Genomic DNA, 9,523 nt, shown 5'->3' on the forward strand with positions numbered 1-9,523 from the left:
TAGCCTGTTTACAAAGTAAAGCAGAGAAAGAAGCTGCTTGCTGCCATTCCTCCAGTTTGCTCTGGCTGTTTGCTGTTTGGGTGCCATTCCCCCCTTTGCTCTTGTTGCTTTGCTACCTTTTGCCTTGGAGCCAGCCAAGTATGGACTGAAACCTCCACAAACTATAAGCTAAATAAACCTTTCCTTCCTTCATTTTCGGTGTTCGGTATTTTGTCTCAGCAACGAGAGAAAAGTAACCAAGACATGAGTGTAAGTGCTATACCCACCCTGGGGTGGGTAGTTTGCATAGAAGGTAATGGAGGGAAAGAGGCTGCTTGCCACTCCTCCCTTTTGCTCTTGTTGCTTTTACTGTTTTCTGCTCCCATGAACTGTTGCCATGTGGCACTCTGCTTTGGAGGCAACCAAGTATGGACTGAAACCTCCACAAACTGTGAGCTAAATAAACCTTTTCTCTCTTTAGTTCTGGGTGTCAGGTATTTTGTCTCAGCAATGAGAGAAAAGTAACTAAGAGAGCTGGCAAACCACAACCCTCTCAAGACAACTTTGAAAATGGACTGCTGTTAAAATATCTTTCCTGTGAACCATGAGAACTCCAGCAGTTAGCTGTGCATGAATACACACTGTGGGATAAATATGCACTCGCAGTCCTGAAGTTGAGTCTTCAGTAAACCTGAGCAATGTACTCATTGTAGCTTATGAATATCAAGGTTTGGAAACCCTTAAATTTTTGCTCTTTTAGTACATTAATAATATAGGATACTCTTTACAAACAAGAACTCTGGAGGCAGAGGGCCTAGGAGAATCAGAATTCTACCACTTGCTAGTCATACGTCCTTGGGCAAATTACCTAACTTCTCTGTATGTCAGCTTTGCATCTATAAAATGTGGGCAACAAAAATAGCATCAGAGATGGAGCAGAGCTCAGGAGTAGAGTGCTTACTTAGAAAGTACCCTGGTTTCATGCCTCAGTCCTGCAAAAAAAAAATATATATATATATGTGTGTGTATATATATATATGTGTATATATATATACACACACATACACACACATATATATACATAGATAGATAGTATAGATATAGATGGAGATATAGAGATATAGATATATATGGTGGTTCAATTGGTGTTCATAATTGACTTAGACCAGTGCCAGGCATATAGCTCTCTATATACATGTTAAACAAAAAAAGTAGGTTTCTCTAGTTGGTATAAAATGGTAGTCTCTAGAATTGTGTGCCTTTTGCCTTCATGAAATGATGCTTTGATTGATTTGTAATCAATGAGATAAATAGTTATTGCCTAGAAGTGGACCTGGGACCGTATTTTAAGAAACCTTCTACAGCATTTTGTCTAATCTCTACATTACAAATGTGGAAACTGAAGATCATGGCAGGAAAAAGATTTGCCCAAGTCAGCAACTGTCAAATTGTAGAAGAGTTAGTAATAGAAGCCAAGTCACTGTTCTTCCTACCAGCTGTCCCCGTTTCAAATGCATCTTTTGGAGAACTAGTTATATGTGATCTTGGGGAAAACAATCATACAAGTAAAGATGACCACCAATAATCCAGGTAAATCATGTGCTTAGTGCACTAGAAGCACGCGTGATCTGTGGACAGTTTCTCAGTGTCACCAATATTACTTAACAAATTTTTTACCAATATTATTATTGTTCTTTCCCTCCTTCTGACTGAGTCACAAGATTAGTACTCTTCTATCACACATTCAAAAACAATGTCTTCCTAGTCATAAAGTAAATCTATTGAAAGAAAAATGCTAAAGCAATTTTATTGCTTACATTAACACTTCAAAATCTCTGTCTAGTGATTAACTCTGATAATAGTTAAATGCAATTTTGATTTCCCCTATCAGAATGTCTGAATCTTTTCAGCTTTATTATACTTCACATATTAAATTATTAAGAACGTATACAGCTCAAGAATTAAACATGAAAGCCAGCTTAGACGTAATGAAGTATAAAACCAGAAATTGCTTCTTAATTTTTTGTCAATTAAAAAGGAATAAAAATAAGTAAAGATCAGGGCCTTATAGTTGTCAAAGACATTTCTGAAAGGCAGGATTGTGAATCCATGCGCTGTAGTCCAAATACCAACAAAGCCTTTGCAAGATTCAGTTACTCATAAAGCCAGGCAGAATTTTAGGGTACTTCTTAAAAGGAAAAGCTACCACTTTGTAGATTTGCATTTAATCTTTATATTTATTACAGATAAAAACTCAGTGAGTGAATATTGGCAAACATGAGCATCCAACAGAAAGCACATCAATTCTAGTCTTTTTACATTTCCGTTACAGACTATGATTATCTGTTTGAACTAAAGTCCATTAGTTTATCACAGCCATCACTGCCTCTCAGAAAACAGTGATTGAGGTTTGTTCACTTGCGAATTGCATAAATCATACATTTCTTACTGCGGGTTTAGTTAACTTCACTATTAGCAATAGAGTAACAAACAAATACAGTTCAACCAGATAGCAAGAAGATAGTGTGCAGTAAATATATTACTATTCTGAAGAACGACCCAAAAAATTTAAACAGGATAGTGCATCTTGGTACATTATAAAAATCTTAAGAGACAGTAAGTCTGAAAGATCCCTCTGAGAATGTGAAAAACCACTTCAGCTCAAAGGTACAGAATTAGTAGTTCAGATCAGTGAGTTAATAATGGAGTCAGAAGTCTTCTGGCTCCTTATCTAGTTCTCCTCAAAAATGGGAGTGGGATTTGTTTGTACTTGAGCTTCAATAAACATATTCCCTATATGGGGTCTATACTAATTTGGTTAATTACAAGGTTTGCTCTTGAGCAAACCAAAATCTAGACCAGGTTTCTCTAAAAAAAATCCCACTTATGAATGTTAATATTTATAGCAATTTATATTAGTTATTCATTGATGACATTCTACTTGGAACAAAAATTGCAATCTTGCAGAACTTCTTAATTATAGACATTTTCCAACATTTATAAACATAATTTTTCATAGTTTTTTTCTTAAATTTATGTTAAACTGTTACACAAAAACATTAGCTACAGAATCATTTCTATAGTCTTCTAAAGACAGTTATACTCAGTAATGTAATTTAGGAAGCCCAAGAAACTAGTTAGGCTAATTGAGAAAAATTGTCTTATTAATACAGAACTGCACAGCAATGACAAAGGCATGGATCTTTTTAGTGACTTGCTAGCAGCCGACTGCCACAATATATCTTTTTAAACTTGCAAGAGTAGGTAATATAATTATATAATGGTCATTGAGACTTTTTTCTGATTCAGATTCCACAAGTAGCCTGACATAAAGCTTTCTTTGAAAGACACCTCAGCCTTGTATAATCCTTCCTTGAAATGTTACACAGTGCTCGGTAAACCGAGACAAAGCCCCTCGGCCATAGCATGAGAGGATATTCCCTCACAGCCTTATCAACTAAACTTGCAATTTATTGCTGCTTCTCTGGATCCCTTGCTCACTTGCTCAAATGAGCTGACTCATTTGCCCACTTAGCAGATTATATCTAGATAACAGAGTGTAGGACACTGCTCCATATCCAGTTCCTCAGGGGACAGCTACAAGCTATGAAACTGTTCGGCTACATTTTGCACCCTGCTCGTCAGCGATAGGGTACTACACCACTTTTATGGCCTGTCATTTGCCCTTGTTTATTTGAATATCCTCCTGAGTGACTAGTAAAATGGGAAGTTGACACTATATTTATCTTGCTTTTGTTGTCTGTGTAAATAATATATTGTCTGAATCTACCTGGGCTACTTGTGTTTTTGGTTTACCAGCCAAACCTATCAAGGTGAATGATAGAGCAGTAGAAAAGATAGCAAACTCCAAAGCCAGGCAACCTGAGTTTGCATCCCAGCTACTGTGGTTTGAATGTTTGTCCCCTCCAAAACACATGTTGGAAGTTACTTGTCACTGTAACAATACCAAGATGTGGGAGATATCCAAAGTGGGTAGTCTATGAGGCTTCTACCACGATGGGTGGGATGGATGCTATTGTAAAAGGCTGAACTCAAACTCCTCTCTTGCTTTCTTGCCCTTCAACTTTCCCCTTAGAATGAAGCAAGAAAGCCTTTCCCAGATGCCAGCATCTTTTTTTTTTTTTTCGGTACCAGGGATCGAACTCAGGAACTTGCACTTGCCAGGCAGGCGTTTATGCCACTGAGCTATATCGCCAGCCATATGCCAGCATCTTGATCTTGGCTTCTCAGCCTCCTGAATTGTAAGCTAATGAATTTCTGTTCATTATAAATTGTCTTTTTTATTGTCATATGTTTTGTTGTACTAGCACAAGATTATACACACTGACCTTTGAACTTATAAGCTGTGTGGTCTTGGGCAAGACATATATATATAGATATCTATCTATATCTATATAGATATAGATATCTATCTATATCTATATAGATATCTATATCTATATAGACAGATACACTTTCTGTTGCTTCATTTCCTCATATTATCCATTACTGTGTAAGCTTCCGTGAATAGTGAGGTTAATGTCATAAAGTTAGTTATTACTTTACCAACCCTCACATATTATAACCATCACATATTATAGACAACACAAGAACTTTTGTTTTGTTTTTTGAGATAGGGTCTCACAATGTAGTTCAGGCTGGCCATGAACTCATTATGTTGCCCAGGCTGGCATGCAGTTTGCAGCAATCCTCCTGCCTCAACCTTCTGAGTGCTGAGATTACAGGTGTGCGTCACCATACCCAGTTCTACAATTACTTTTAAGACAGAGAACCCTTCTGCATGAAACTACACAGCTGGAAATACTGAATTAAAGAAAGTGTGCTAAATGAATAATATGCTCTTGAGGGAGAGATTAACTTGGAGACAGAGCTGGTCACAAATTACATACCTTCTCCATTTAACCCTTAGTATGTGCAGCAAAGCAGTAGTTATTATCCTTATTTCAGAAACACATCAACAATCCTTTCTCTAACAGGAAAGAAAACCAATGATTTTCATCAATAGGGATAGACGATTCTGGAAATGTATCAGCCCTCCCTTATTTAAAAGGAAAACCAACAATTTCAGACACCAACATTATAATGACAAACTAGTAAAATACTCAACAAAATACAGCAGTCCTATGCTTTTGTTTTATCTTGTGAAATCCAATTGCATTAAGATGTTTATTTTTTTCTGCTTCAAAAATATCAAGCCAGGCATGGTGGTGCACACATGTAATCCCAGCACTCAGGAGGCTGAAGCAGGAGGATGGTTGTGAGTTCAAGACCAGCCTGGTCTACATAGTGAGCTTAAGGCCAACCTGAACTGCATAGTGAGACCCTGTCTCAAAAAGACAAAAAAAATTCATACAGGCATTAAATTTTAAGGATGTAGGAAACATTTTCATAACCATCCATAATCCATAGACAATTAGCATTAACATTTTGACACATTTTCTCCCATTTTATTTATGCATTTTACCACTGTTGAGTTAATGTTATGTAATTTGCTTTTTGAATGAATATTTTTTCTTTCCGTTCAAAACCTATAATGGGAGAACAAAAATTATCCATAACTTTACTCTCAGTTAATCCCAGATGACATTTTTTCAAAAGCTACACATATGGCCAGAGTATTTAGAAAGCATACTGTCATCAGTGTGCATATATATCAGAATATATACTGTATATGCTATTTAGCATGCCAAGATACTTTTAATTATTTTTCACTTACTCTAGATTATAAAAAATAATGTGTTGAATATTTTCATAAGTGCATATGAGTATCACATAAAAATAGCTAGATATATGTTCACCAAATTAGTAAATTATGATTAGAATAATCTATCTCAAAATATACACTATATAAAAGATAAGATTTACCCTAATAGTCAGACAAGAAAAAAAACACAATAGTACGTTCCATAGCAGCTGTAGCTGAAGTTCAGCAAGAGATCTGTATGACTGTTTTTTTGTTGTTGTTTTTGTTTGGTTTGGTTTGGTTTGGTTTTGGTTTTTCTGTTACCAGGAATCGAACTCACGACCTGCTTGCCAGGCAGGTGCTGTGCGCTGGGCTAAATCCCCAGCCCCTGTATGACTGTTAATCAGGAAAGTCATGTCATATGCGCTAAGATCCCAAGGAGGCACAAACCAAACTGGGTTAAACAGAAGTTCCCTTCTGAAAATCATAAGGACAGATATGACCGATGAAAATACTCCAAATTACAAGTATTGACCTTCTGTTGAATTGTCTTATAACAACGTGGCGCTGTGTGATGTAAAGTAAATAATAAAAAGTACTGTTTTCATTTTTGTCATCGGTGATTAACTTGAGCAACTCAGAAATGAACTGAAAAATAAAGAATTGCGCTCCAGGGCTGCTCTGAGTTATTCACCTAGTTCAGCAGTTGTGCAGCTGGATGGGTAGGGAGACCGGTCACTGTAATACAATTTGAGCCAGCCAGTGACCAGGTGAGATCCAGAATATGGGTAGTGAAAAGAACAAGTGAGGCAGCCCCTCACCCGGGCACATCACTCTGCACCAGTTCCGAGGGCATGTCATTTTGTGACACTTGCAAACACGTACAGGTGAAGAAGCGGACGGAAATCGCTGCCGCTCAGTGCCTATCCTGGAGGCCGCCACCCTCAGGACTAGGTAGGACTGAGCACTCCTCCCATGGGATGTGGACCTGGAACACTGGGGTATTTCCCAGGGAGGTTACGCCAGTCCTAGGCGTCACTGGAAATATGAGCCAGAGACACAAGTGGGAGCCACAAGGGCTGAGGGAGCAGAGAGAGGTACCCAGGGCAGCACTGCTGGGCTGTTGTTTACCCAGGCCCAGGTGCCACAGGAGCTGCAAACTGGAGAAGGCCTGAGTGAGCTGCAGCATGGCCAGGAGCTGGGAACACCATGGCCTGGGCAGTTCCAGCTAGGGCTGTTGTCTCCCTGACCCTGGATTCCACTGGAACCAGGAGCTACAGAAAGACTGAATAAGCTGCGATGCACATAGGAGCTGGAAACACTGGGTGTGGAAAGGGGTGGTCTGGGTAGCACAAGCTGCGGCAGCTGGGAGAAAAGCTCAGCTGGGAGCTCTAGGGTGAGACTCACTGAAGAAAGCAGCACAAATACCCTACCACTGCCTCTAGAGCACAAGAGACTCCTGAACATGACTGAGGAGAGCAGCACTGAAGACCCGCTCTGGGATACTCATCGTAACCAATGGCACAGGCTACTTGTCTCCATCATAAACATTTCCACAATGCGGTACAGTGTTCTTGGTTTGGTTTTTTGTTTTACTTTCCTTGTTTATTCATCATTTGTTTGGGTTGATTAGGTTTGGTCTTTTAATGTTTGGGGGTATAGCTATGTGTATTACTTTCTGCTTTTGCTTTTCATTGCTCTGGGTTTTGTTATGTTTTCCCACATCAGTGATTGCTTCATAGTTCTATCTTTGTTTCACTGTCAGTTCAATAATTGGAGTTAATCTTGCCATCTCTTCTCTCACTTCCCTGTTATATTTCAGTGGACCCTTGACTGATACGCTCAATTTGTTATAACCCAAGTTGGTTGTAAGTCAAGACTACTTTTCCCAAAAGAAATAACTGCAATACCCATACTACGTTCCAAACCTCCCAAAGCATCACTTAACTAACCTTTTCATAATAAAAAAGACTTGTATAATATGTATAATTTACTAGAAACATCCTATAACTGTCCTAATGTAAAAAGGTAGAAAATGTGCCTAGTTTATCAGAAATAACAATTATATTCTGTACTCACCATTCAGGTTGACATCTTCGGCTGTCAGAAGGGAGGATGAAATGCAAGGTGGTTACAGTTTGGAAGGAGAGTCCCCTTCCATAAGAATATCCGGAATGTAGCTCTCTGGTGTCCTCTCTCTCCTTGTGAGACTCTGTAGTTCATTATGACCAGCTTCTGGCTCACTATGTCTCAATATTTTCAGACCTTAATACTGGTCTAAGATTGTCTGCTTCTGTCTTTCCTTTAACACTGTTCGGTAGGACGACATGACATTGTCATTAAGCAAGTGAATGCAACAATTGCCATTTTCTCTGTCTAGGTGAGTCTTTTCTAAAAACTGTTTGTAGCTCTGTCCATTTATTTCATGATTTCCTGTATTTCAGAAGAAGAACTTTGCTGCACTGATTGTGATGAGCCCCTTCCTCTTCAGAAAGCTCTTCAGCTGCCATTTTCTGTTGCTCAGCCAGAAGCTGCTGAAGTTCCTCTGTCTATAATTCCTCCTAGTGTTCCCCCACCAGTTCCTCAACATTAGCACTGTTTACCTGCAAGCCTACAACTCTGCTGTAGTGACTGTCATCAATCGTAGGGTCAACTGAAGGCTCAGTCTCCTCTCACAGCCTTCAAAGTCTCTCTCCTATATAATTTGAGGTCACACATTCTTCCAGGCAGATCAGTGTCCTTAGAGAGACATTGGCCCAGGATTTCTGAATCCCACACAGGAAATGATGTTATAACGTTCTTTCCAGAACTCTTTAAGAGTTAAATCTGTTTCTGAGACCATCCTGAAGCACTTTAGGAACAGCTCCTTGGTGTATAGCTTCTTAAAATTAGCTGTAACTTCCCGTCCCATAGGCTGCAGTAGAGGAGTTGTATTAGGTGAGAGGAACTCGACTGAGAGCCAATTCTTCTTCCAAGTGTCATGGGTGAGCAGGAGCATTGTCCATGATGAGGAGAGCCTTGAGTGGTAAACCTTTGTCTTCTAGATATTTTTTATTATTAGGAGAGAAAACTTCCCTGATACATGCAAGAGAAAGTACTGTTACCCAGGCTTTTGCTATAGACCTCCACATGACCCATAGCCTATTCTTTATGACTTCATGTTTTCTGAACACTCTAAGTGTCTCAGAGTGATAAACCAAGAGAGAGGCTTTATCTTGAGGTCACCACTTGCATTAACACGTAGCGATACAGTTAGCCTATCCTTTAGAGGCTTGTAGCCTGGCATATTCTTTTCTTCCTGGTAATGTATGTTCTCCTTGGCATTTTCTTTCAGAAAAGGCCAGTTTCATCATAGTCGAAAACTTGACGAGAGCAAAATCTATTTCTCTGTATCATCATTTCAAAGTAGTGTATGTAATTTTCAGTAGCCCTTTTATCAGCACTAGCTGCTTCAGCATGCTTAGTCACACTACGAATGCCAGTTCTCACTTTAATATTGTGAAACCACACTTTACTGGCACAAAATGTTTCACCATGATCACATGTTGGTGAATTATCTTTTATGAGATCTGCCTTCATAGTCCTAGCTTTTTCACAAATTATAGTCAGATAGGTTATAACTTGCCATCTGCCTTTCCTTTACCCACACTAATAATAGCCTTTCTATCTCATCTAACATTGTTGATCACGACAATAATTTAAGTAACACCTGTAGCCACACTAGATTCCTTATACAAATCTTTTCTCTGTAAAAGTGTTGAGATGGGGGCTGGGGATTTAGCTCAGTGGCAAAAGCGCCTGCCTGGCAAGCGCAAGGTCGTGAGTTCGGTTCCCGGTACC

The 9,523-nt window shown here is 39.0% G+C and overlaps 2 protein-coding genes across 2 annotated transcripts in view; one reads left to right on the forward strand and one right to left on the reverse strand.

The window, feature by feature from the left end:
* The window catches only part of LOC102028642 (melanoma-associated antigen 10-like), a 109,084-nt gene extending 100,952 nt beyond the window's left edge, over positions 1 to 8,132 (reverse strand). Inside the window, exon 1 of the mRNA XM_013504453.1 lies at positions 7,763 to 8,132. The gene's annotated coding sequence lies outside the window, so the exon portion shown is untranslated. The remainder of the gene's footprint in view (positions 1 to 7,762) is intronic.
* Cdr1 (cerebellar degeneration-related protein 1, 34kDa) overlaps positions 6,538 to 9,523 on the forward strand; it is a 24,153-nt gene continuing 21,167 nt past the window's right edge. Inside the window, 1 exon segment of the mRNA XM_013504456.1 lies at positions 6,538 to 6,637. Within this exon segment, the coding sequence (XP_013359910.1) occupies positions 6,538 to 6,637 (100 nt within the window).

This window comes from Chinchilla lanigera, unplaced genomic scaffold (genome assembly GCF_000276665.1).
Source record: "Chinchilla lanigera isolate Chin_1 unplaced genomic scaffold, ChiLan1.0 scaffold00088, whole genome shotgun sequence".
Lineage (NCBI taxonomy): Eukaryota > Metazoa > Chordata > Mammalia > Rodentia > Chinchillidae > Chinchilla > Chinchilla lanigera.